The sequence below is a fragment of the Monodelphis domestica genome, chromosome 6, assembly GCF_027887165.1.
Source record: "Monodelphis domestica isolate mMonDom1 chromosome 6, mMonDom1.pri, whole genome shotgun sequence".
NCBI classification, from domain to species: Eukaryota; Metazoa; Chordata; class Mammalia; order Didelphimorphia; family Didelphidae; genus Monodelphis; species Monodelphis domestica.
In genome coordinates, this window is record NC_077232.1 from 99,052,504 (window position 1) to 99,079,195 (window position 26,692).

Here is a 26,692-nt window from a genome sequence, read left to right on the forward strand (position 1 = left end):
CCCCCTCCCCCCTTGAACTTTTCAGAAGGTGGCTGGTCTTTGTTGACAGACCTAATTGGGGTTAGATTAAATACTGATTAGATTGGTTTTGATTAGGCTGGATTGGGTTGGAAATTTGTGGGGTGGTTGTTATTAGTGATAGTTATAGGCAGTTATAGATGAATATAGACAGTTTTAGACAGTAATTATAGGCAGTTATGGATAGTTATAGGTTCTTCCTCTACCTCTTTGCTATACTTTCCTCCTTTAGTATATTCCTTTTACTGTATTGTTTTAATATCTTTATTTTAATAAAACTAAATTGCTAATTGTTAAAAGCTGCTAGGAATTTTCTTTTCTCTGTTTTAAAGGGATAATATTAATTTACAACTCTACTATATTTTCATTAGAATTTAAATTATTAAAAGCTGCTCTCTTATTTTGTCAAAACCCCTATTTTAATCCTCATCCAAAATCTCAACTTCATTCCAATTTCTAACCCAAACAAACCTATTGCAAATCTCTGAACAGGTAGGTTACTTTTTGATTACAGAAATTCATACTCTGACAAATTTATTATATCTTTACATAATTAGTTGTCATAGAGATAACTATGATATTTAGATTGAGGATCATGAGTTCAATTGAAGTTAGAAGAAGCAGGTGGACCCTTGAGAAACAAAAGTCCTATTTTTATGTAAGTGCCCTTGATAATGAAGAGGAACATATAGGTTTATAACCAAAACTGTTTTTAAAAGGCAGGCTTTTGCAAGATTTTCTTTGAGTAGGAATGCTGAAACTGGAACAGTCTTGGAAAATTAAAAAAAAAAAAAGACCTAGAGTTACAAATATATTTTACACCAAACAACTTGGTCAATGATAATACTATAAAATATAATGATTTCTTTTCTAGACCTCTGAAATTGTAAAATAATAACTAGTAATTCCTTCTTTAGTGTTTAAAAAGATGAATAACTTTGAAATGCTTTTCCAACAATTCAATTCAAGAATTAATATTTCATTACAAATTTTAGTTTTGCATGACGTAAAATAAACTGTCACTTAAGACTAACAGTTGTATTACACATGTACAGAAATGAGGGAAAATATTTACAAAAAAAAAAAAGATATGCCAAACTAATTTTAACCCAGAACATGAACTGTCTCAATTTGGGAGATGGGTGGGGAGGACTAGGTAGGTCAAGTAGAGACCTGTGAGAGGAGTCTAGATCTTTGTTTTCATCAATACAGGATGAAGATCAGCAACTTTTTGGTAACTTCTAGTTTAGAGTTGTCTGTGGGCACCAAGATGTTAATTGACCAATGGACACACAGAATATGTTAGAGTAGGACCTGAAACTCACCTTCCTGTCTCCAAGTTCAACTTTCTATTTACTATGTTACAACACTTCTCAACTCAAAATAGTGTAAAAAGAGATTCTGAAAGAATTATGTAAATTCTGAAGTCTTATATAAACACTTTCCATAGTTTTGTTACCAAGCTTCTATAGTCATTAATCAATAAATCAATGTCTATTTATTACTATATGTTAGGCACTTTAATAGGTGCTGAGGATATAAGGACAAATAATGAAACCATCTATGTATGTACCCTAAGAGAGAAAAATGGTAAGTTTTATTTAAAACTATTAAAAGCTGGCCTTATACTTATTTCTTCTACATGATTTCCTATTCTTCCTCTTCAGTCCTGCCATGGAATACCCACAAATAAAAAAGAAAGAATACATGTAAACTAAGATTGGAAAATAGTATAAAGTGAATAAAGATAGCAGGGGAGAGAGAAAATAGCAAGAGAAGAGACAGAATGTAATAATTTTCATATTTGGTTGGGATATGGAGGCAAAAGGTATAAAAACAGAAGACAAAATAAACATGAAAGTCAAAATGCCAATGAACCACTAATATAAGTTTCATGTTGTAATAAGATCTGTGGCTCTTCTATTGAATTCTGTTTTTTTCTTGGTATAGACTGATTTTTTGGCTACCTGTGAGGCCACTGAGGGAATTTTAAAGATATTTAAGAGTGTAAATCAGAAGCTTAAAATTTTTTTTAAATCTATACTTAGATTAATACTAAATATTTCAGAGAACTGGGCTTAATTTTATTTTTTATATGTGCATATGTCTATGTATGTACATATTTGTATATGAAAATTTACATTTATACCCACATACAAAGAAAATTTATTTGTAAGATATGTTTCTGTAGGTTTATGAAAATGTTCTTAGATCCAAATACTGAAATTATTTGCTAAATTCTAGGATATAATAAAGTATTAAGTGCAAATGATTATTTTATCATTAAATGGAAAGTTTTGAGTATCTCTTAGAACTTAAATTTGTTTTAAGCTATTATAGAAAGAGAATTTTCAAAATTAATTTCTTTGGGTGGAACATTTTGATCATTGTAAAACAGATGTTACTTATAATTATACAATAAACTACATTTAGCATTATTTGACAAGTTAGAAAATATATATGATTGAAGCTAGCCCAAAAAGCATAATTCAAGATTAGTTTATGTAATTATTTTTTAATGTTAGGGTAAGAGTTGTATATAAAGAAACATATATATTTAAAAAAAAACTATTATTGTGAAGTAAAATACTAAAGGGAACTAAATTGCATTCTTACGAATGAAAAGCATATTTCCACCCCAAAATGATTAATTGTGCCTAAGTTATTTATTTTTTGCATTGTGATAGATACTAATTTTAACTTATGCCAATTTGGCCAAGAGCATAGAAGGAAAAATCAGGGTTTACTCACCACAAGGAGTCCCTGTGACACCACATTCCATCCTATAAAGGAAGTGAAAGTGCTCCTCCCTTGGGTCTGATTTACAAGAGAGAAAGAAAGAGAGAAGGTTGTAATGTTGCTACCCTACGCAAGAGGGTCATGGTGAGGAAAAAGTGGACAACAAATTCTGATGTTAGGCTAATATAGTAAATATGTATCTGATTAAGCTACCTAAAAAAAAAAGAGATGGCTATGTCATAGTAAATGGAAATGTTTTTGTTTCCTCACTTAATTTTACAAAGAGCTTCTTCTATGTGAATTATAGTGCTGGCAATAACAGGGCATGCCAAAAATAAGGCTTATGTGTAAAAAACTAAGTTGAATTTTACTTAATATTATTTTAAAATTTGAGCTTGGGTCTCCCAATCTGGCCCAGGCTGGAAATGCAGTGGCTATGAATGGCTGATCCTGATACTGATCACCATTGAAGCTTTAATTTGTTTTGTTTTTCTGACATGGTAAACTTTGTCTTCTTAAGCAGCCTGGTGAGCGTCTCTGTTCCCAGGGCCTCATCTATAGATAGTGGACTTTGCAATAAGTCTTAGCTATACTGAGGTTTCGAACTTCCAAAAGTAAACATCAGTCTCAGCTTTTCTAGCAGAAGGGCCTACAATTATACCACAGGCATACCCCACTAAAACTGGACAGTACATTTTTAAAAGAGAAAACTATATGTTGAAAAACAGAAAATCTTTAAGGATATACAACACAAAAGAAAATTCACTACGTATATAGATTCTCAAATACTTTGAATTTATAGTTCTGGAATATAAAGATGAGCTAGAATTCTACAGTGAAAGTAATTTGTCTGACAAGAACATATTATATCGCCCCAAAAGGCCTCAGGGAAATAACGAAGTAACTCTAGAGTTAGGATGAATCAACAATGAGGAAAAAAACCCTTCCTCCCCAAATCTTCCTTTTTATTCTAAAACAATTTTTTCTATGAATTTCATATTTTCAAAAGAAAAATATCCTTTTCATTAAAGGGAAATGAAAGAGAATCAAATCTAATCACTTAATCCTACATAGAGAAATTTTCTGGAGTTACTTTAAAATTCTATTTTTACCATTAGGTGACATATATTACTATATGATTCTCTTTCAATTATGATACCCAATCACAAGGCACAACTTTTAAGGCTAAAGTAGATGAACTACAATATCAGTGCAACTAAAAACAAAGAAATGATTACTTTATGATTTACACTAGAAAATTTCATTCTTTGAAAACCATACCTTGCCTTTTCAAGAAACTAAGATTTTCTTAGTCAAAAACTGATCATTAACTGAAGTTTCTAGAAATGTATAAATCAATTCTACTCATCATAAAGATTTCAAAACATATAAAATTTATTGCACTAAACTTATATAAGCTCTTACAAGAAGAAAATCAAATAAATCTGTGCAATGACTATATATGGAAACTTTTATAATCTAGATCACAGCATATTACAGAATATCAGAATTGAATAAATCCTTGGCTAAGAAAGAGTTTTGCCACTACAACCTACCAGACACTTTGGTCATTTGGCCTCTGCCTGAAATCTGAGTAGGAAAACTCTACTAGAACTCAAGAGATAGACCATTGCACTTTGCAACAATTCTAATTATTAAAAAGTTTTTCTTTACCCCAAGTCTAAATGTATCTCTTTGTGACTTCCAGTCATTGATTCTTGTTATACCTTCTAGAGACAAAGAATAAACCTAATCCTCCTTCCATATGCCCTTCAAAAACTTGAAAGACTGCTCAGATTCTTCTGGCATATCCTCTTCTTCAATCTAAACATTCCTACTTCCTTCGACAATTTTCATATGGTACGGCCCTTCACCTTTGTGGTTGCTCTTCTCTGGATGATCTGCAACTTACTAAGGCTTAAATTGTGGCACCCATAAATGAACACAGTGCTCTGAATACAGTCTGACTAGTACTCAGGACAAAGGAACTCTCACTTGTATATTCCTGAAAGTTAAGATTCTCTTAATTTAGTACAAGACTAGTTTCTGTGGCTATCATATTACATTGCTGGCTCCTAATAAGCTTGTTTTTCATTTGAAAAATCCATGTCTTTGGGGTGCAGCTGAGTACCTCAGTGGACTGAGAGCTAGGCCTAGAAAGGGAGGTCCCAGGGTCAAATCTGACCTCAGACACATCTTAACTGTCTGACTCTGGGTCAAGTCACTTAACCTCCATTGCCTAGCTTTACCACTGTTCTGCCCTGGAAATAATACATAGTATTGATTCTTAAGCAGAAGGTAAGGGTTGTTTTTTTTTTTAAAGAAAATTCAAGTATTTTTTCAAACTCTTATCTAAAATCTTATCTCATCTATATCATGCTTGTGAAGTTGATTTTTTGAACCCAAGTTTAAGAAGTAACTTAGTATCACACAAGAAAGCCTTGAGACCAACTTTTCCCTCAGATTCGTTACTTTATTGTAAACACTTTTAAATCAAGAATTTATTTCAGCTGTTAACATTAATTGTTGATTACAGACATTAAGTTTCTACCCTAAAGCTAGCAGTCTTGGCAGACATTGACAGAGATGATTATATAGCAGAGTGTATGCTGCTTGAGAGCAGAGACTGCTATTTTTGCCTTTTCTATGCAATACTATTGTTTAGCACAGTCCCTGGGATGTAGCATGCACATAATACTTCTGGCTTGCTTAAAAAATGGTTAGTATTTACCAAATTCCTGATATTATAACAAAATATACTGCCATTATAAATAACTAGGAAGAAAGTTGTATTGACTTATAGGAACTCATGTTAGTTGCTGCACAATAAAAATACACATATTTATGCCACTGGAATAAAAGAATGTGATATATATGATGATTAATACCAGGATAAATGCAAAGCAAATTTATATAAGATATAGTAAATGGTTCAAAAATTAAATTCTAAAGCCAATGATGATCCAGGGGTTGAAAGGCTTTGGAAATGCCCCATCCATGTAGATAAAAATAGTAAACTAATTACAAAGACCAAAAATATCTATTTCTAACTAATGTTTAAATTCTACAAATTCCCTCTTTTTTTCTCTTCCTCCTCCCACGTAAAACAACAGACTACATGAAGTTACTGTTAGCATTTAAATCTTGTTCACTAAGCCATGAACTAGGTGTTACCTGACAAAAGTCTCTTATTTTAAAACTTTCCAAAGGGATAATGAACTGGTACAGGAGAGGAAGGGAAAGACCAAATTAAAGAAAATAGAATTAAAAGAAAACAAGGTAGAAAAAATATTATTCAACTTATTTACTGATATCAAAGCTCTTCTTGCTTTTACTCCCCAAAATACAAAAAGAAAGTCTCATAGATGGAAAGAACATTTTTTTTATTTGCTGAAAGAGATGTTCACACAAGAGATAAAATATTATGATACAGTTATTGACAAGACAAGTGAGACCAAAGTGGAGAAAATATTGGGAGTAAAGTTGTAGGAAGAAATAAATAAATAAATAAATATTCAGCTATCTCCTGAACACTAAAGTTTGGAATTATAAAAGTGAAACTTCCTATTTCTAATATATATTTAGTGACCTCTTAATATGCCAATGTTCTTAATAACATATATATTTTTAAAATCAATGTGGAAAATTTAAAAAGTATTTTTTCAAGAATAGTTTTTAATGGTGTTCAAAGCATCAAAAGTATAAAATGGCCCAAAGAAAGCAATTTACAGAGTAGACCACAGCACAAATTATTCACAACAATATTTATCATAATTAAGACTCAGAAATTATAGTGAATAAAACACTTTGATCATCATCATTAAAACTGTCTAGCAGATATCCCGCAATATTTATTGAAGTTCTATTCAAACTGAATATTTGTCTTAACAGAGCAATAGATTAAAAAACAAACAACTTGTTTCTTATTGGACATTAAATGTTAGCAACAAATAAAGTCTGGTAATTGACCTTGCTTTGAACAAGCGAGAAAGCAAGAAAATAGTTTCCACAATAAATTTTTCATGTAATCTGAAAAGTAATGTAATGGGTGCCCTCTAGTGTCAATCTTTGGCTATAAAACCTTGAAAAAAAGGTAGTTAAATTTAACTGTAAATCTTTTGTTTAAAAAATTCTTTTAAAATTAAGTAACATAGCAAAGCATATTAAGAAAGATAAATTAAGAAGTCTACTAATTAAAAAGGGCTACAAATGAACTTAAAACTTTTATTGCTTTGAACCAGAAAGGGAAATGAGCAAAGCAAGTAATAAAGGCTTTCCCCTGGTTTATCAGGGAAATTCAGGATTCTCTGAATCCTTAAGGATCTATATTTTACCCAATCACTCTGTTTTCAGTCACAGCTTAAGTTATATATATATATCCCACAGAGAAAGAAATCACATAAAATGTATCTAGGGCTATGCTGGATATCTAAACAGGGGTGAGATGGTACCCCAAATATCAGAGATGATTTTTAAAAAAGGATCCAGGAGAAGAGGTACAACAGCATTATAACATTTATAATATACCTCCTTGGTTTAAAAAAAAATACTTCTTTGTGTCAGTAATATTGCCTCCAGAAATTAAAGGTTATTTGAGATCTCCATGCATTTAAACTTTTTAGTTCATAATTATTGAAACTACAATAGAGTCCTTTGATAGTCAATTAAGCATTACCTCACTCCAAATGATAAATGAAAGTACTTTCTAGTAATCTCATCACTTTCAATAAATTGTATCTTAGGCTGTTCTCAAGCCTCAATTTGCTTTTGTACAAACCAAAGTTTACATTACCCTTTCTTTCTCTTTTCTCTGGAAGCAGGGAAGAGGATGGGGGAGAGCTCTATCAGGCTCCCTTGCAGCTCCCTAGGTAAAAGTTGATGTGCCCATTTTGGAACTTGTATTTTATCTTGATTCCCTGTGAAGATACTAGAAATGATCTAATCTTGTAAGATAGCCACAATGTAATGAAAAAATGAATTGTTTTCATTCTCTGTATGTGTATACATGGAAAGATTAGATAAATCTATAACTCTATATATACTGACTATATAATGTATCCTATATTCAGATCTACATATATATATTTAGGTATTAAAAAACATAAGGGCAATTATTTCTTCATAAAACAATACACTATTTACCTACTATGCTTTTTCTTTGTTTCTAGATGTACAAATTGACAAATTATTATGCAAACTTTCCATTGAGAAGAGAGAAGTCTTCCATTGCTATAGATGAGAAATTCATCTATAATCTAGAATCTTCTAACTATAATCACTGAGAAGTTAAGTTACTCACACATGGTCTTATAGTTAGTCTGTAAAAGAGACAAGAAATGAACCTAGATGTTTCTGATTTTAAGGCAAATATACTATCCATTAGGTGACAATGCCATCCCTTATGTAAAACTTAAAGAACAAAATGTATATGCTAATAATGTGGGGAAGCAAGAAGTTTTTCTTTATTCAGGTATAAAAGACTCATACTACTCATTATGAAGCTAAAGAATTCGAAAGTGAATTTTCCAAATAATCTCTATTATAGTGTTTAATTTTCTTATTTTCTGGTGGATGTATAAGGCTATATAAAACAAAAGTATCAGCCATAATGAAGAGGTAATTCTTCATAGATTTTTAAGTTACTGCATTATAGGGCTAAATTCTTATCCTTATAAAAATTTAAGACAAAGTTTAATAATTTTTAACAGTTTACAGGAGAAATAGGAAATAGACTTCCTCCTCATCAAACATAGTAATTTTAAATGGGAGAATACGTAGGTTTTTGAAATGACATATTAACTACAATTTAAAAATGTGAAGATGTGTGACTGGGTCAACTAATTTTGTAACAACCCAATATTATTATAAGACATTTACCAACTTTATAGTTTAAGGACTATAATAAAATTATCATTAAATTATTAAAGTAATTAAGTAAATAAATTCAGAAATAGCTATGACAAATTTTGCAGGTAAGTATGAAACAAAATACTAAAGGGGAAAGACACTGAAGACATTATCAAAATGGAAAAATTATGAACAAGTTTAAGGCTCTATTTTGAAAAGAAATAAAGTATAAACATTCAGGTAATATATTACCATTGAGATTCACTAGTATATAGCTCCTGGAACCTTTTTTGAAGGAGGGTACCCAGGCTGTCTAGGTCTTCATTTCCCACTCAGTTCCACTCCTCCAGATTTCTCTACCATGTTTTCACACTGGGTATCTTCCCTCTTTGTAAGCTCTTTGCTAACAGGGACTGTTTCCCCCCCCCCCCCCATCTTAGAATCAATAGTGTGTATTAGTTCTAAGGCAGAAGAGTGGTAAGGGTTAGGCAATGGGGGTTAAGTGCTTGCCCAGGGTCACATAGCTAGGAAGTGTCTGAGGCCAGATATGAATCCAGGATCTCCTGTCTCTGGGCCTGGCTCTTAATTTATGGAGCCACTCAGTTGCTCCCAGAGCTTAGCACAGTGCTTGGCACATAGTAAGTGCTTCATAATATTTATTCACTGCCATATCTGCCAACCTTCACTTTCTCCATAATATTATAACTGTTAAAATACTGAAAATAAAGTTAGAAACTTCTGAGTATTTCATTTTTATAACTTAGGAAAAAATGAATTTAAGTTTGAAATGAGTTCTAGAAAGTCATTTATTGCAGTAGAACTTTGTTAAGATATATAGGAGCATATCTACTAATGCTCCGTGGTCTGGGGAACTCTAAAAGTCTGATTTCTAGAGCAGATGTCAATCTGCATTGGTAGAGGGAATTTTTCTCTGCATGAGTTTGTGATACTAATGAAACTACAGGGTCAGTCCCTTTATGGAGATTAATATGGGGGGGGCAGAGGGGTGAGACTATTGATTATATCAGGGTGAAGAAATACTCATAGTATGGAAATGCCCTCCTCCAAAGTAGAGTAGTTACTCATCTGGGACACATTTAAGGTCTTAATGAGTCACTTGATGGCAGGTACTGAGAGGCTTGGTGATCTCAATGACCTGTGCTACAGAATTTGAAGCCAGGACTTCTTGACCCTATGGCTACTTGCTCTTTATTGTGTTATTATCGCCTTTCTATGCTTTGCAGAGCTACAATGTTTTATCTCAGTGATGCTTTATTTGAAAAACACATATCCTGAACAGGTTATGGGGACAACATTACTCAATAGTCACATGAAGCAATATTAAACTACATACTACACAGTACTCAAATTCATAGTCTGAATAAGGAGCACAGTCACTTTATACAGCAGAATACAAGCCAAAGAACACTCATAGCACTACAGTCAGTGTGTCTTTGTTTGAATCCTCTATCTACCATTAGCTATAGGGGTTTGAACAAGTAAAATCTCATTGAACCTTAGTATCCTCACATATAAAACTGGAGATAATACTTGTATTACTTACCTCACAAAGTTGTTACAAAGATTAAATGATGAATGTTAACACCTAGTAAATCCTAAAACTATATAAATTTCATGTATAATTTTTATTATTACTCAAGTGAATAGAAACTTTATATAACATGGGGTAAAAAAAATCCCCAAACCAAACATTTAACTTAATAGACAGAAGATATGAATTTGAGTTCTGGATATACTATGACTAGCTGTGTGGTGTGGACAAACCCACTTCAGTAAGCTTCGATTTCTGCATTTGTAAAAAGGAAATAATACTCATTTCATTTATCTCACAGGGTTGCTGTGAGCATCATGTAAGAAAACATGTACATTGCTTTTATCCTTAAAACATTACATAAATATGTATAAAATTTAAGATCATAAATTTATACTATCATTTCATATTTTAACAGACGCAATATCTTTCCTATGGAGAAGCCAAGGTATTTGGTGAAACAGCATTTAATCAAACAAATATTTTTGAGCACTTAAAAGAAAGGCATGCTAGTTACTATAAAAAATTAAAAGGACATCCTATGAGGTAAGTAGAAATGATGAAAGTTACATTAATCCATACTTGCTAGTCTCATCTTTGTGGGGGAAGAAAAGCTATATCAAGGAATACAGGATCATGGATTCTTAAGAGTTGGAAGGGATTTTAGAGATCATCTATCCAAAAACCCTTATTTTACAGATTTGGAAATTGAATCTGATGTTAAGTGATTTGGCCAAGACTAGTCTTGTAACCTTTCTAATATGCCAGGTTTTCTGACAACTAAATTATTTATTGATCTTATTAGTAAATTTGTAAAACACCATGTTTGGAATCCCAAACCTGGTAGATGAGAGTCTAATTATTAGTACTTGCACTGAAGGTCAGATCATAGGAAAACATGTACATTTTAGCTTATATTAATTTGCCTCATATTTATTTGCAAAGTCTATTTAAAGAATTATTCAGTGAAAACAATCATTTCTTACAATGAAATAATACAAATATTTTAAGAGTAAGCAATGATATATATATATATATATATTTTTAAAACCTACCTTAAGCCATAACAAGGCAAAGTGAAGAATCGGAATAATGCCAGAAAAACTCTCAAAGGAAGTAGGGTGAACACATAGAGAAATGCATCCAGGCACAGAAAGATTCCGAAAATCATAAGCTAGATTTTTTTTTTTTGAGAGAAAGAAAAGAGTATATTATTCCTTAAGTAATTTCAAAAATGAAATTTTAAAACAAAGTAAGTTTAAGAACATCAGGCATTTTACTTCTCATCACTCAATAATAAATTCCACCTACTGTGCAGTTAAAAAATAACTTCATAAAGATTTTTTTCCAAAGGACATTTTTTTCCAGATGCTATCATCATAAGCAATTCAGTTTTTTTTTTTAACCCTTCTATTTTAGAATCAATAGTGAGTATGGGTTCTAAGGCAGAAGAATGGTAAGGGCTGGGCAATGCATAAGTGGAAATTTTGTACCTTTGGACTACATTCCCCAGAATTCCTCTCCTCTCTTCACCACATTGCAAGGCCTCTACTATCAAGTGATATTTAATAAATCTTATAAAATATATTACTTAGAGTACTGGATATTAAGTTTTTAATCTCAGCAACTGGGGGTAAGTGACTTCTCCAGAGTCATACAGCTACAAAGTATCTGAGGTCACATTTGAACCCAGAGATCTCCCATCTCCAGATATGGTTCTCTCTATCCACTGAGTCACCTGTATCCCAATGTCATTCACTTTAACAAGTCTCTCACGAGAATATTCTCAAACAGACTGATGGATGGAATATCGGATATGATTTACTAGACTTTTAAATTTCATTTTTAAATGGTTTTGTAAAAAATATTATGAAGATATACCTCTAAATGTGATTCCACTTTTCACAATCTCAGGTGTTTACAGTTTCTTTTTTACTTTGAGAGGGACAGAAAGGTGAACTAGACTGAGGTTCAGCCTTGAATGAAGAGACTCCCTTAAAGTGCTCTCTCTGACATCTATTCGCTGTGTAATCATGGAACAATCATTTAATCTCTTAGTTCCTCCAGATAATTATCTAGGCTTTTAAGTTATATAATTATTAGTATTAGTAAAGGGAGTTTCCATGCCAATGAAATCAAAGGCTTAGACCCAAGATAAAAAGTTTTATTTGGATAAAACACAAAACACATTTTGTGAAATTATTCTAAATGTTAAAATTCAAAAAGTTTTTTCTGCTAATTTTAAAGTATGTCTAAAATACAGGCAAGGGAATTTATTCAAAAGATAACTTTCTTAATTAAAGATAGAAATAAACGCATCTCTCCCTTTTTCATAGACAGTGCTTACCTTAATATAAACCTGTATCAAAGAAAGGTAGCCCCACATTTCATTAACTCAGGCAGGGGCACCTTTTGGATGTTAGATCTTGCCACAAACTAAGTTACATTTTCTTAAGTAGCAGCAATCATGTACTAGTGTAAATTTAAACAGAATATATAAAAGTTAACTTTTGATGATTCTGAGTAATTATTATTAAACATTCTTGAATACAATAAAACATAAGTTTTATTGAAACGTATCATGCTTTTGTTCTTATACTAAATGGTTTGTTATTCTATGTACTTTTAAAAAGTTTTGTCTCCTCCTGCAATAAGCTATCATATCTCTCTGATTTTTCTTTTAACTAATTCTAATCTTTCATGAAAATTTATATGCAGTTTTTAAGAGGATATAAAATTAGATACTAATTAGATACTAACATTATAACAAAGCTCTTCAAGAGCTCAGAACACTCAAGTATCAGAATTTTTTACATGCAAGAAGTTTTGGGGATCATGGAATCCAAGCCAATATATGGTGGGAATTGGGATCCCAGAGAAGTTAAAGAACTTCTCCAAGGGCTAGAACCCCTGACTCTTTGTGCACTAACAAGTCATATTTCTAATATATTCTAAGATTTCCTCAAATTTGGGCAGAACTATTCACACTACAGTTCACTATTAAATTTTTATTTTATTGATTGATAAGTGTTTGAGAACTTTCAATCTTTGTGTTAAGCCTTTTGTTGAGTTTGAATTATAAAATGAATGATAAATCATATATTTAATATTTATTAAATATACAATTTATATAATTTCATTATAAATCATATAGTTATATAAATTATATTATTAAGTAATATAATTTAATATATAAATTATAAAATGAATTATAAAGAGCACTGGGGATATGATTGGGGATGGAGATTCTAAACGATCACCCTAGTGAAAATATCAATAATATGGAAATAGGTTTTGATCAGTGACACATGTAAAACCCAGTAGAATTGTGCATTGGCTATGGGAGGGAGGGAAAGAACAAGAGTCATGTAACCATGTAAATTTTTTCTTAATTAATCAATAAAATTAAATTTTAAAAAATAGAGCACTGGGCTTGAGTAGGATGAGGCATGAAGCTGAATCTCCCTGTGATATTTACTGGCTATGTGACTATGGGCAAGTAACAACTTCTCAGCCTCATTTACAAATTCATTATCTATAAAATAAAGTTGATAAGTACTTGTAGTACCTATCCTGCATAGTTGAGAGGACAAAATAAGATTATAAAGTGTGTTGCAAATCTCTATACAGTGAGTCATTTAAAAATTTATTTCTGAAAATAAAAGATTAATTTTTATTGAATTAAAGGAATTTACTTTATTTCTAACATTTCATACCATTCCAAATCTCTGAAACTATGATAGATCAATCAATCAACCTTTAGGCTAAGTATTGTGCAAAGTGCTGAAGATTTAAAAAGAGGTAAAGTCAGTTCTTGCCCTCAAGTTTACAATTTAAGGGAGACAATATGAAAACAAATATATACAGAGCAAAGATCTATATGCAAGATCAAAAGGAAATAACCCCTTTCAAATTTTTCCCCATAGTTCTTATTTTTTCTAATTTTTTTTTCACAAGCACTCTCATTCCAAAGATAAAATAATTTTTTAAAATTCTTGCTTCATCTCTTCTAGGAATTCTAGCTGAGCCCAAGCTTGTTTTGATGTATTGCTTGTAGATGTTTTATAGTCATTCTCCTTTTCAGAGTTTGTGTTTTGAGCTAATTATGATGTGGTTCTTTTTTTATTTGCCTAGGCTTCTAGTCTACTTCCTGATTTTAGACTTTATATTAGGTCTTGGTTCTGGAACACTTCTGGAGGGAAGGTGTGGGTCAGTCCTGTTGGTTGCCTTTTGGGGAATACTGAATACTGTGCAATAGGATAGACTTACAAGCTTTCCATGTTACCCAAAGAGTCTGCTAATTTAAGGCCAAGTCTGATTGCTGCACTCGTAGTCTGAGCTCTGCAAATTCCTGGCCTGTGTTTGGTTCTGTGTAAGAGAAGATTACTGCTAGACTTAGCCCCTATCATCAATCTGTAAAGCTCTGTTGGTTCTAAGTGGCAGAATCATAGGCTCATCTTTGGTCTGGGTTTTCTGCCTTGACTATTCCACTGCAGGCTAAGCTAGCACTAGAATTGAGGCTTTGCTTTGAGCTTAGGGCCTAAGTCTTATCACTACTGATGCTTGCTTCTGAATTTCCTCCTTTCTCAATATGTTGTTCAAGTATTCCCTGCCTGGGAAAGACAATGACACCACTGAAACACAGATCCCCTTATAAATCCATGCTGGATTTATGACCCAGGATGGGAAAGTAGGTGACAAAGCTGCCATCTGGGACCTATCCCTATACTCGTGCATTGGTGTGAATCTGAGATTTAGTGTAGGTGAGGAACCTTATTTCTACTGGTGTCCAGCTACTTTCTCTGGGCAATGGAATATTCACTCCACTAGTCATGTGCTCTTTCCCCTGTCCTGTCCCCACTATCTACACATCAACTTGGAGGTAGGACTCCATTGACCCACATCAGAATCTGTCCTTGACCCCTCTACTTTCCAACATTTTTATCATTAACTTGAATGAAAATGAAGATGACTTGATTATTAAAATGGAAAATGCCACAATTATGTATGAGATAGGTAACACAAGTGGCATTAAAACAACCAAATGGTTAAAATATTAAGTGAAAAGTAATAAGGCAAAATTAAATAGGGATATCTAAGTCTAAAGTCAAAATATGAAGCAAAAAATAAATCAACTTTACTAGTAGAAGATAGGAAGAGATAATAATATAGCTCATTTGAAAAAAAACAAACAACTTTAGTGGACTGCAGTGGCAATGAATCAATGATGTGACATGATAGTCAAGGAGATTTCCAGTCTAGGTGGCCTTGGGTCGGGTATACAAAAAACCAAGCCCAAATTTCCCAGTTCTATTCCAATAAAAATCTAAAAAAGAGAACTAAATGACCGCCCCATAAAATCCAAAAAAGACTTAGATCAGCTCCTTTAGTTTAAAGTTGCAATAAGGACAAAATGTAAAATAATCTATAGGAACTGCAAAAAGAGCGCCAATAATGAAGCAAGTATATACACAACAGGTAAACAGATCAGAAATACTTGACAACCTCATGAAAAAGGAAAATTCTCTGTTATCTTGATTAGGAAAGCTCTGGAGAGTATAGAAATCATCCAGCACTTTGCCATAGGAAAGTGTACTGCTTCTCAGAAGCAATGACCACTGCTAGAAGGATGCTGCTTCACATTTATAAATATTTTGTGTTTCAAATATTGCTTTGAGGTAGGAAGAATAAATGAATAAATAGCTGCCCTATATTTGATATCTACTTTTTACAATGTATATCTCATTTGGGAAAATTCTAGACATGACCCATATCTAAGCTTTGCTGCAAAATTTCCATGGAATGCCAGGGTGAGGATATAGTCAATAATACAGACTGAGAAAAACTTGACTCCCCTTTATTGGGATCAGGATAAATTCAGGCTTTTCAGAAATGAGAACTATTTGTGAGATGGTCTGGGACCATCTCTCCTGAATTATAGTCCTATGTCACCACCTACCTGTTGGACATCTGGGTGTTTTAGTTGACTTCTTAAACTCAACAAGTCTAAAACAAAGTTTATTGGCTAAGCAAGAACATACAATACAAAGAACTAGCTCTGGAGTTAAAGGAAGTGCATTCAATTCAGTTTCCAGTACTACTATCTGTGTGGTCTTGGTCAAGTCATTTAACCTCCATGGCTATCTAAAATAAGAAACCTGGACTTAAATGGCCTCTTTGGACCCTTTCTAGCTCTGTCTCTATGATTCTATCATCTTTAAAACTCAACTTCCTCCAAACTTCCCTTTTTTCTACAGAAGGTACCACTACCATCTCTCCAATCGCATAGGTCACTAACCTCCAGGTTATCACTAAGTGATACTAATTCTGCTTTCACAATATCTTCACACATATTATCTCTTCATTTATATGAGTACCTTACTTGCTCAGTCCTCACTGCCTCTCACCTAAATCACTCTAACTTGTCTTCCTGCTTTCAGTCTCTGTCTTTGCCTCTCTCACCCAACCTCCAAAAAACTGCCAAATCACATGACTATGTTGTTTCCTTATCCAGAACCTTCAGTGACTCTCCATAATTTTGCTCCAATTTTCCCTTCCAGTCTTATTTTACATTACTCTTCTTCATGTATTTTCTACCTTGCCATAACCCCCACTCTGGCATCATTCCAAGCATGGAGGTACTAGTCTTCTCACTTCTGCTTTTCCAAATCTTTCCTTTCCTTTCTGGTTTAACCACCATGAAACTTTCCCCGACCTCCTTATTTACTAATGTATTCTACTCTCTCTCTCTTTTCCCACAAATTATCTTCTATTATATTAAACATCTTAATAAAAGAACACAATTTTCTCCAAGAGCAGGAACTAGTTTACTTTCTATCTCCAGCTGGTACTTGTACATAGCAAAAAGACAATTAGTAAAAATTTTGTTAGAACTAAATTTGTTGAAGTTTCACCCCAAGTCACATTGGGTAGTACTAAGAGCAACACAATATAGTTCATTCCTTCTTCTATGTAGAATAATAAAATATCACCACCAATTGGAAAACAATTGCTTTTGTTCAACTGACTATTAGTCATAATCTGAGTGTACATTTAAGCTAAAAGGCTATTGAAAATAGTCCTAGAGTTCAATATCTCAAATGGGTAATAAAATCAGAAAGTGAAATTTTATTTTTATAAGGAAGCTTGCAATCAACACTCAAAGTCCTGTCAGATCATATGGTTTAAGTAAAGAACAAGAAGCTTTATATAAGGGCAAGAGCCATGGTTTTGACATCAGGCAACCTGGATCACGTGCTCAGATCTGACACTCACCAGAGGATAAGACCTTGAGCAAGTCATTTCACTTCATTATATCTCTATTTCTTCTTCTTTAAAGTAGAATAACAATAATAACAATGGAACTGTCTACTTCACAGGGTTGTTGGCAGGAGAAACACTTTGCAGACCTTAATGTTGTATTTAAACAGAATTTCTTTTTATTCTCTACTAGACTATAAATTCCATGTATACACGGAGTGTCTTTATCTAAATTTTTTATCTATCAGAGTCTTACTTTTACATAGTGGATACTTTCATTTATCAAACATTAAAGTGAACTTTTAAATCTTTCATGGAATTTTAGAAAACATTCATGCTATTTCATCTGCCATGTGTATTTCTTTAATATTTATGCAAACCATGAAGCTAGCATTTGTCTACTCTCCATGACTTGAATAAAAATAGTCCTTAGATAAAAGAAGGTTGTGAGGTCAGAATGAGCAGCACAGATTTCCAACTGCCTTTTATGGAAAACAGCATAAGCTAAAAAATCTGCCTAAATCGATGGGGCAAAGAAGCTCTGTCTGCTGGTGCTCTACCAGAGTTTAATTGCTACCTCCTTGTGGTGCTGGAACAATAGTTATTACAATGCCATTCTAAGGGCCTGATTTTGGCCTTCATTGCTGAAACCAGGTACTGCTCATCAGTGTCACAGGACTTAGCAATTTCACCATAGTTGATGAGGTCAGAAAATCTCACATAAGATGGCTCAGGCAACTCCAAATGATTCTAGCTTATCATGCCAAGGCTTGAATTCCCCTTCCTGTTAGTGAAAATCCTCTCTAATTCAGGAACCTGGAATGACTGACATTTTGACCTAAGACTGTCACTAAAACTATGAGTGTCTAGCTCAGAATCACTAGTTATATTCAGGAAAAGACACAAAGGGGGAAAAAAAGCAACAAAGCCAGAAATTCCTCTAGGCCAATACATGTGCTCTATTTGTCATATGCAAGCAGTAACCTTTCTGTTGGGGTATGAATGGAAACTTAAAAAACTGATGCAACACCCCTTCTCAGGACTCAGCAAAATAATTGGACTTCAATTGATACATTTGTAGATATTCCTAATTTCAGAAATGTTTCAAGCCTGAGGGAAAGAATCAAATATTAGCCTTTCAAGAACTCTCCTCAATGGCATACACCAAAGAAGTACAATAAAATCCATATGGCACAATTCTGGCTGGCCACATCTTGTCATGAAGTAGGCTGAAAAGGCCAGTATTCTTTTCCTATCTTTTCTTCTTTGTAATATCTTGGCAATAAATTCCTGAAGACCTGTAAGTAACTATGTTGCCTTCAGTAGAGATTTTTTCCCCTACATATATTAGTTCATGTCCAGTCACTCTACAAGATTTCATCTCATGTGCCATTTCTATTTCTTCATATAATAGTGGATACTTAGGTGCTAAGCATCTAAATGTGTTCATTCCAAGGTCACTGACAAGAACAGTTAAAGAAATATTAATGAATCCATTCCCATTTTCTTTGTTTATTTGTTGTCTTCCTGAGAGTGCCTCCTTTGAGTGCTCTTGGGATGATGTGGCTTATTTGCCAACCTTTCCACAGACTTCACTTCCACTGTTTTTCATTTTTTAAATGAAGCTCCTGATTTCTCTGCCATCATTCTCAGTAGTATTTTACAAATATGTGTATATTCTAAATAGAGTTTTTCTTTGGCTGTAAAGTCTCTCTTACTAGCCAGGGGGGCTTATAGGCAATTACTTTTTTTCAGATAAAGGTTTTGCAAAAATCAAGATAAAAGTCAATATCTTTGTCCTTTTCTACTTCCCATTTTTCAACATCAAAAACTCATTTGAATAGGTCAGACAAAAGTGGCTAGACTATGCAGTATTATTTTTTTATCTTTATACTTTATCCCAATTTGATATTGATTTTGATCCTTTACTCTAAGCAGATGTTTGATTGCACACCATCCAATATGACTCCTATATCAATAAGGAGTTATTCTAGTACTGTTAAGATATTTATGTCAGTCACATTCTACACTTTGTGACCCCATTTAGGATTTTCTTGGCAAAGATACAAGAATGGTTTGCCTTTTTCTTCTCCAGTTCATTACAGATGAAGAACTGAAGCAGAGTTAAGTGACTCATGCATAGTCACACAGCTAGTAAATGTCCAAGGCTGGATTTGAACTCATAAAGATGAGTTTTCCTGACTCCAGGCCTATGATCCATTGTGCCACCTAGTTGTCCCTGTTAAGATACAGTCAATTTCATTTTTGAAAAGAAGAAATGATTTTATTTGAGGTCTAATACTTTCAATTCTATTTTTTCAAAAAAAAAAAAAAGTCAAGCAGTAAAAAAATAATAAGAAAGAAAAGAAAAAGAACCAAGAGAACAAGATATAGAATGACAAGAATGTAAATGAATAGATCACTAAAAGTAAGTAGAACTCTGAATATGAAAAGACAAGTATATTCTTTCTACATGGAAGACAGTGCAAAGGACTTGCTGGACAAAATATTATAAATGTTGTCATATAACGATTAGGTGTTTTTGTTTACATTTCTTTGCTACAAGGGAGAGTTCAATCTTGGGAAGGAGAAGTAAGGTAGAATGACTATACTGTAAAGATAAAAGGCATCAACAAACTTTTTTTTTTTAAGAAAAGCATTAGAAAAAATGTGAGACTTTTGAATAGTTATGAGCTTTTGGCCTTCATTTCACAAATCTGACCCATATTTTTTTACATTCTTTTTATCATTTTCCCTTCTTCTGAAGTCACCAATTATCAAAATTTATGGCTTCAAGCCATTCCTTTATTTACACAATTTTTTTGGGGGGGGAAGAGAAGTCCTATGAATAAGTTGAATGTGGGGAGACTTTTGGGAGAGTAAACATAAGAAAATACATGCTAGATTGATGGTGGAGTTGGGAATTGATCCAACCATTCTGGAAGGCAATTTAGACCTATGCCTAAAGGGCACTAAAAGACTGTCCTTTGATTCAGCCATAGCACTGCTGGGTTTGTACCCCAAAGAGATAACAAGGAAAAAGATTTGTACAAGAATATTCATAGCTGTGCTCTTTGTGGTAGCAAAAAATCTGGAAAACGAGGGGATGCCCTTCAATTGGGGAATGGCTGAACAAATTGTGGTATATGTTGATGATGGAATACTATTGTGCTCAAAGGAATAATAAAATGGAGGAATTCCATTTGAACTGGAATGACCTCCAGGAATTGATGCAGAGTGAGAGGAGCAGAACCAAGAAAACATTGTACACAGAGACTGATATACTGTGGTAAAATCGAATGTAATGGACTTCTTTACTAGTAGCAATGCAATGATCCAGAACTATTCAGAGGAACTTAAGAGCAAGAACACTATCCACATCCAGAGGAAGAACTGTGGGAGTAGAAACAGAGGAAAAACAACTGCTTGTTCACATGGTTCTATGGGGATATGATTGGGGATGTAGACTCTAAATGATCACCTTAGTGCAAACATCAATAATATGGAAATAGGTCTTGATCAATGACAAACTTGTTAAACCCAGTGGATTTTCATGTCAGATATGGGAGGGAGCTGGGTGGAGGGGAGGGAAAGAACGTGAGTCTTGTAACCATGGAAAAATATTCTAAATCATCTAACTAAATAAAATTTCAAAAAAAAAAATATATGCTAGAGAAAATTCTATTGTATATTCTTTTTCTAGCATAAATGAACAAGGCACAGTTTTCAGCCACAGTAGAGTTATTAAAAGAAGTAATATAGAAACAAATGCTCTGAATGAAGTAAACATGAGAAAAACAAGGTATTATGCTTACTCTCCCATCCCCTAGCCAAGCCCTAAAGCAAAAGGGAAAACCATTCCCTGACCTTAAGGGACAAAAACAGTGGAAAGATACTATATTAAGTACAAGAAAATTCAAGGAAGGAAGACAACATTAAGGAAAAGGGCATGGAAAAAGGCTTCCCTTTGAAGGTGGCACATGACTTTAGGCTTGGAAGAAGCTAAGGATTCTAAAAGGGCAGGAATGTGAAAAGATGGTAATTGCTAGGCCCAAGGAACAACCTTTTGCAAAGTAATCATGGTAGGCAATGAAATAATAATTCTGGGAATAGCAAGGTCACTATCTAAAATATGAATGTGAAAGAAGTCTGGAAAGGCAGGTTGGAGTCAGCCTGGGAAGGGCTTTCAATTCTAAGCTATGGCATTTATATTTTCTCCTGTAGAGCCAGAAAAACTTCTTAATTAGGAGAGTGACATGATCAGCTCTGTGCTTTAGGATGGTTTTGGCAGTTCTCTGAAGTATGAACTGGAGAGGAATGAAACAGCCCCTATTAGAGGGAAACTTCATGAATAAGGAAAAACTTTCGGTCTAAAAAGATCCTTTACTGAATATCAGGTAATCTGTACCCCAGAGCAACTTTGTCTATGTAATGAGCCTGTAAAGGGTAATTTAATTAAGTTTTAAACTAGAGTTAATCAATAAAGAACACCAGAGAATTCCTATTAGAAAAGAATTACATGAATGCAATAAGTGTAGAAAGATTATTAGATGGAGCAAAACTTTAGAGCACATAAGAAAAGCCACACTGAAGAAAAACCCTTTAAATATTCTCAATATGGCAAAGCCATCAGTTATGAGAATACTTTATGAAGGTCAAAGAATCCCCACTAGTGAGAATTTCGATAAGTGAGAACTATTATAATTTGTAAGTGACACAGCTGAGAGGGATAACTAATTCATTATATTAGTTAGGATCCAAAGAGCTCTTGACAGGCCAGAACATAAGTTCCTTGTGTGCCTTGAGTTTCACTATGTGGGCCAGTAAATTTTGGATGCTATTGTAGTAAAAAGAAAATGTATGAATCATTTTAATATAAATTTTGACTTACTCACCATATGTAATATAGCACTTCAGAAAAACTAGTCGATTACATGTCTCTTACAGAAAACTTCCTAACTGACTTTCAGCACACTGCACTCTCACTATGCTCTTCAACTCCCTCCAATCACACTCTTGGACTCTGTCTTTGGGAGCCTGGAACCTCAGGCTCTGAAAGGTCAGGACTCATCTTATCTTGACTGGAACCCATCTTCAACATTTCTCAGTATGAACCCACATTATTCTCTCTGATTCCCCTTACTTTCTATGGGTTGTCTTCTTTCATTAGAAGAGAAGCTCCCTGAGAGAAAAGGTGGTTTTGTTGCTTGTATTTGTATCTTTAGCATTTAGCAATGCCTGGCACATAGTAAGCACTTAAGAGTTTTCACATCATATACCACATCATATCCACATTAACTTCAAAACACATCAGACAGTGAACTTGCAAAGAACTCCACAAAAGAGATGTTCTCACTGAAAGGAAGCTATCTATGAGTGTTCAAACTCTCCTGTGCTGTTGACAATTTAAATGTTTAAATGTAGCATCTTACAACAAAAAATACTCTTTTGACCAAATACATTAAGATGAATGGGAAATTCATTCAAAATGTCGATTTTAAAGGTATAAGATAGGGATGGCCTGGCTAAATGGGAATTCCTCTCAAGGGAACACAGGTTTTTTCTTCTTTTTTTTTTTAATGAGTTTTATAATGTGGCAGCTAAAAAAATGAATATGGTATTGGATTTATGAAGAATCATTGTCTCATCATACTTCAGATAAGTTACTGAACCAATAAAATCTTGTAAAATGAATACTAGAAAAAAAAAGAAGTATAGTTTCAGGTTAGTTAGGTAGTATAGTGATCAGAGTGCCAGGCACTGAACTGGGAGGACCTGGGTTCAAATCTGACCTCAAACATTTCTTAGCTGTGTGATCTAGGGCAAGTAATTTAATTCCAATTGCCTAGCCCTTAGTGCTTTTCTGCCTTAGAATACTTAGTACGAATTCTAAGACAGAAGGTAAGGGTTTTAAAAAATAAAACAAAGTTTTCAGAATAATAGAGGTGAGTGCTGTGGTCTGTCCTTAAAAAACTATATTTGAAATATTTCCACTTCTGGGTACCACATTTTAAGAATTGCACAAACTAAAAAGCTTCATGAAGGTGACTGAGATGGTCAAGGGCTCTGAGAACATGCCATATGAGAATTGGGCAAAGAAAGTAGTGAAAAGAAAATGGGGGTGGGGGGTGAGGGGAATGTATCATCTCTCTTCAAGTATTTTAAAAGACTGTCATATGAAAGATGAATTAAGACTTTTTATGCCAGGCCCCAGAGAGGAGAAAATTGTAAAGAGGCAGAAATGAGAAAAATGGGTTTTCCCTCACTAGAGGCATTCAAGCACAGGGAGGATGTCCCTTTATTTGTCATATCCCACCTGCCTGCCATTCTTTGAACTTCTCCATTATGCCATAGGAACTTCTTTATCCTTCAGGACCACATCAGCCTTCTAACTTACCCTTTGCTAGTATTCTCTGCCTTTGGGCCCTCTTCCTCCTTCTGACAGAGACTTTTCCTCCCAGAATCCGCATTTAAGGAGGGAGCCCAGTCATCAGATCCATGGGAAAGTTTGCTCACAAATGAATGAGTAAATGAATAGAAGAAGCATTTATTAAACACTTACTATGTGCTAGGCACTATGCTATGTTCTAGGAATACAAAGTGCAGAGGGAGACAATTCTTGCATTCAAAGGGGTTCATCTTCTAATTTGGAGAGATACCACATAAAGGAACATTCAGCAACCGGACAGAATGACATGTCTATTGCTCTTTAAAGTGTAGCTTCAGGTCAATATAGAATAGGTCACAGCTTGAAGAAATGGAGTTAGTATGGTGAGATGCAGAGAAGACTGGTAAAATGAGATGAGGAGAAACTGGTCCTAATATTCAGATTTGATTAATGAGTAAAGACTGAAGTCTGAAAAAGCACTATAGGGGTTAGGGAGAGGAAATAGTATGAGAAGCAGAACAAGTGCCATATATTAAAAGTAATAGCAAAAATGCTATCACTTAAGCAACAAGAAACTTTTAGGAAATGTATGTCAAAGAAGACTGGGCCAAGTACACTGAGAGGAAGAGATACTGAGGTCCATATTAGTAAGAATAAATACACAGAGCTGATCCAAGCCAGCTCTTGGTGTTACAAATGAAAAAATTAATTGCATTGAACAAGTCATCAATGAACTTCCCAGGAAAAAATCTCCAGGGCCAGATTGAGTCACAAGTGAATTCTAGCAAACATTTAAAGAACAGCTAATCCCAATACTATATAAACTATTTGATAAAACAGGCAAAGAAGGAGTCTGACCAAATTCTTTTTATGACACAAATATGGTACCTAGGCCAGGCAGACCAAAAATAGAGAAAGAAAACTACAGACCAATCTCATTAATGAACATAGATACAAAAATATTAAATAAAATACTAACAAAAAGACTACAGTAAGTTATCACAAGGATTATTCACTATGATCAGGTGGGACTTATAACAGGAATGCAAGGCTGATTTAATATTAGGGGGAAAAGCAATTACAAATTTTATATAAAACTTTCAAGAACTAACAAAAACAACAAAAAACATTTTAGTAACTTCAAGATAGAAGGTATTTATCTATATCTGTACCTTCTATTCCTTTCTTTTCTTTGTTTCATCCCCATAAGCTTCAGTGGGGTCAGGGCCTGTCCAAAACATACAGGTGAAGAACATGCTAAAGTTGTGAAATACATCTGAAATCCCAGGATTTTAAAATGTCCACATTGCCTATTGAGAAACTACTTTCCTCCTCCTCTAACCGCTGGTAGAGAACTATAAGATATTATAGCTGAAAGAAACTTTGGAGATCATGAAATTCAGTTCCCTCATTTTCATGAATGAAGAATTCCTTAGATCATACTACTACTCAGTAGTTGGGCCAGAACTAGTAAGGTGGTCTCCAGAACCTTGATCCCATACATTTTTCCTATGCTGCCTTGATAGTTTCATTGATTCTAGTAGGAGGGAAATGATCATCAAATTAGAATAGGAAATTAAAACAAGAAAAAAGTGCTATACAGACTGAAATAAAAATAAATACAATATTTGAAAATATTATTTTCATGTATTTTTGCTAAATATGTTGGCATTAGGCATAATCCAATAATTACACTGGAAGAAAGCTCTAAAAACATGATTATCTATACACTGGATTGTAAGAGGAATCAGCTGCCTCTTTCCTATAGTCTGGCGGGAAGGGGAGGATAAAAATGCTGGCAATAGAATTTAAGGCATCCATCAATAGTTTTTCCCTTTGCTTTAATATTTTAAAAAGTCTTGTTTTCTATAAAAATATCAGGGTTATAATTTTGCCATATTAAGAAAATCTCTATTAACATATTAGGGCTGCAAATTTAAATATGTAATAGTGGAGGAAAAAATCCTAAATACAATATTTTTACTTTGTTTTATTACATGTTTTTGAAACTTATACCACACCAATGTGAAACAAAAGCTTTAACTAAATGTAGAACTCTGTGCCATAAGAACCTTAACTTCTGCTTTTCTTTGAGTACAAGATTAAATTCACAAAATTTTTAGTGAAATTCCAAAGACAATGTCTTATACTGCAGGATGAAAGAAATGACTCTTTTAATTTATCTTAAAACAAATCTGATTTGTAGTATGTATCTGTTACAAAACACAGCCTATGAGGTTTATCGATAGTGATTTAGTTCTCTATGACCTTGATACAGATATTGTTACATCACACACACTTTCATATAACTCCTCACTCAACTACTAGTTTATCTGCTAGTTCATAAAAAAAATCTTATCTAAATTAAAATTTCTTCAGTCCTCAATATTATCTGAAATGCTCTATTCTCTAACAGTCATTTCCTCAGGCTCTTTGTAAGCATGTTTCTGAGCAGTACTTCAAAGGACTGCCATTATAAACAACATAGAACACCATGAAACTTTTGTTTCTATTTTCCCCAAACTATTTTCTGCCAGAAATGTAGGAACATTGGCCCATCTGAAGTGTAGGATAGGAAATAAAGCAATGTATCCTTTGGAATCATGGCTTTTTCACTCTAAAACTTACAGAAAGTAAAACAAAATTATTTGATGATTCTTCTTCTATTAAAATAATATTTTAATATTTTAATTAACTAAAATGAAAGGTCAAATAAATATTTTAAAGGTCCCCATCAAAACAAAAATAATTTGAAGCTTTCAGGTGTCCATTAACTTTAGATCAAAAGTACATTAACTTTTAGATCAGATTTAAATCTAAATTACTTCTTCATAAGGAATCCAAGAAGACAAGGCTCATCTGCATGAATTCACACATACCTACAGGCT

The 26,692-nt window shown here is 33.4% G+C and overlaps 1 protein-coding gene across 1 annotated transcript in view; it reads right to left on the reverse strand.

Annotated features, from left to right (window-relative positions):
• The window catches only part of TAPT1 (transmembrane anterior posterior transformation 1), a 99,243-nt gene that overhangs the window by 52,944 nt on the left and 19,607 nt on the right, over positions 1–26,692 (reverse strand). The window contains exon 3 of the mRNA XM_001369374.3: positions 11,212–11,330. Coding sequence (XP_001369411.1) covers positions 11,212–11,330 — 119 coding nt within the window. The remainder of the gene's footprint in view (positions 1–11,211; positions 11,331–26,692) is intronic.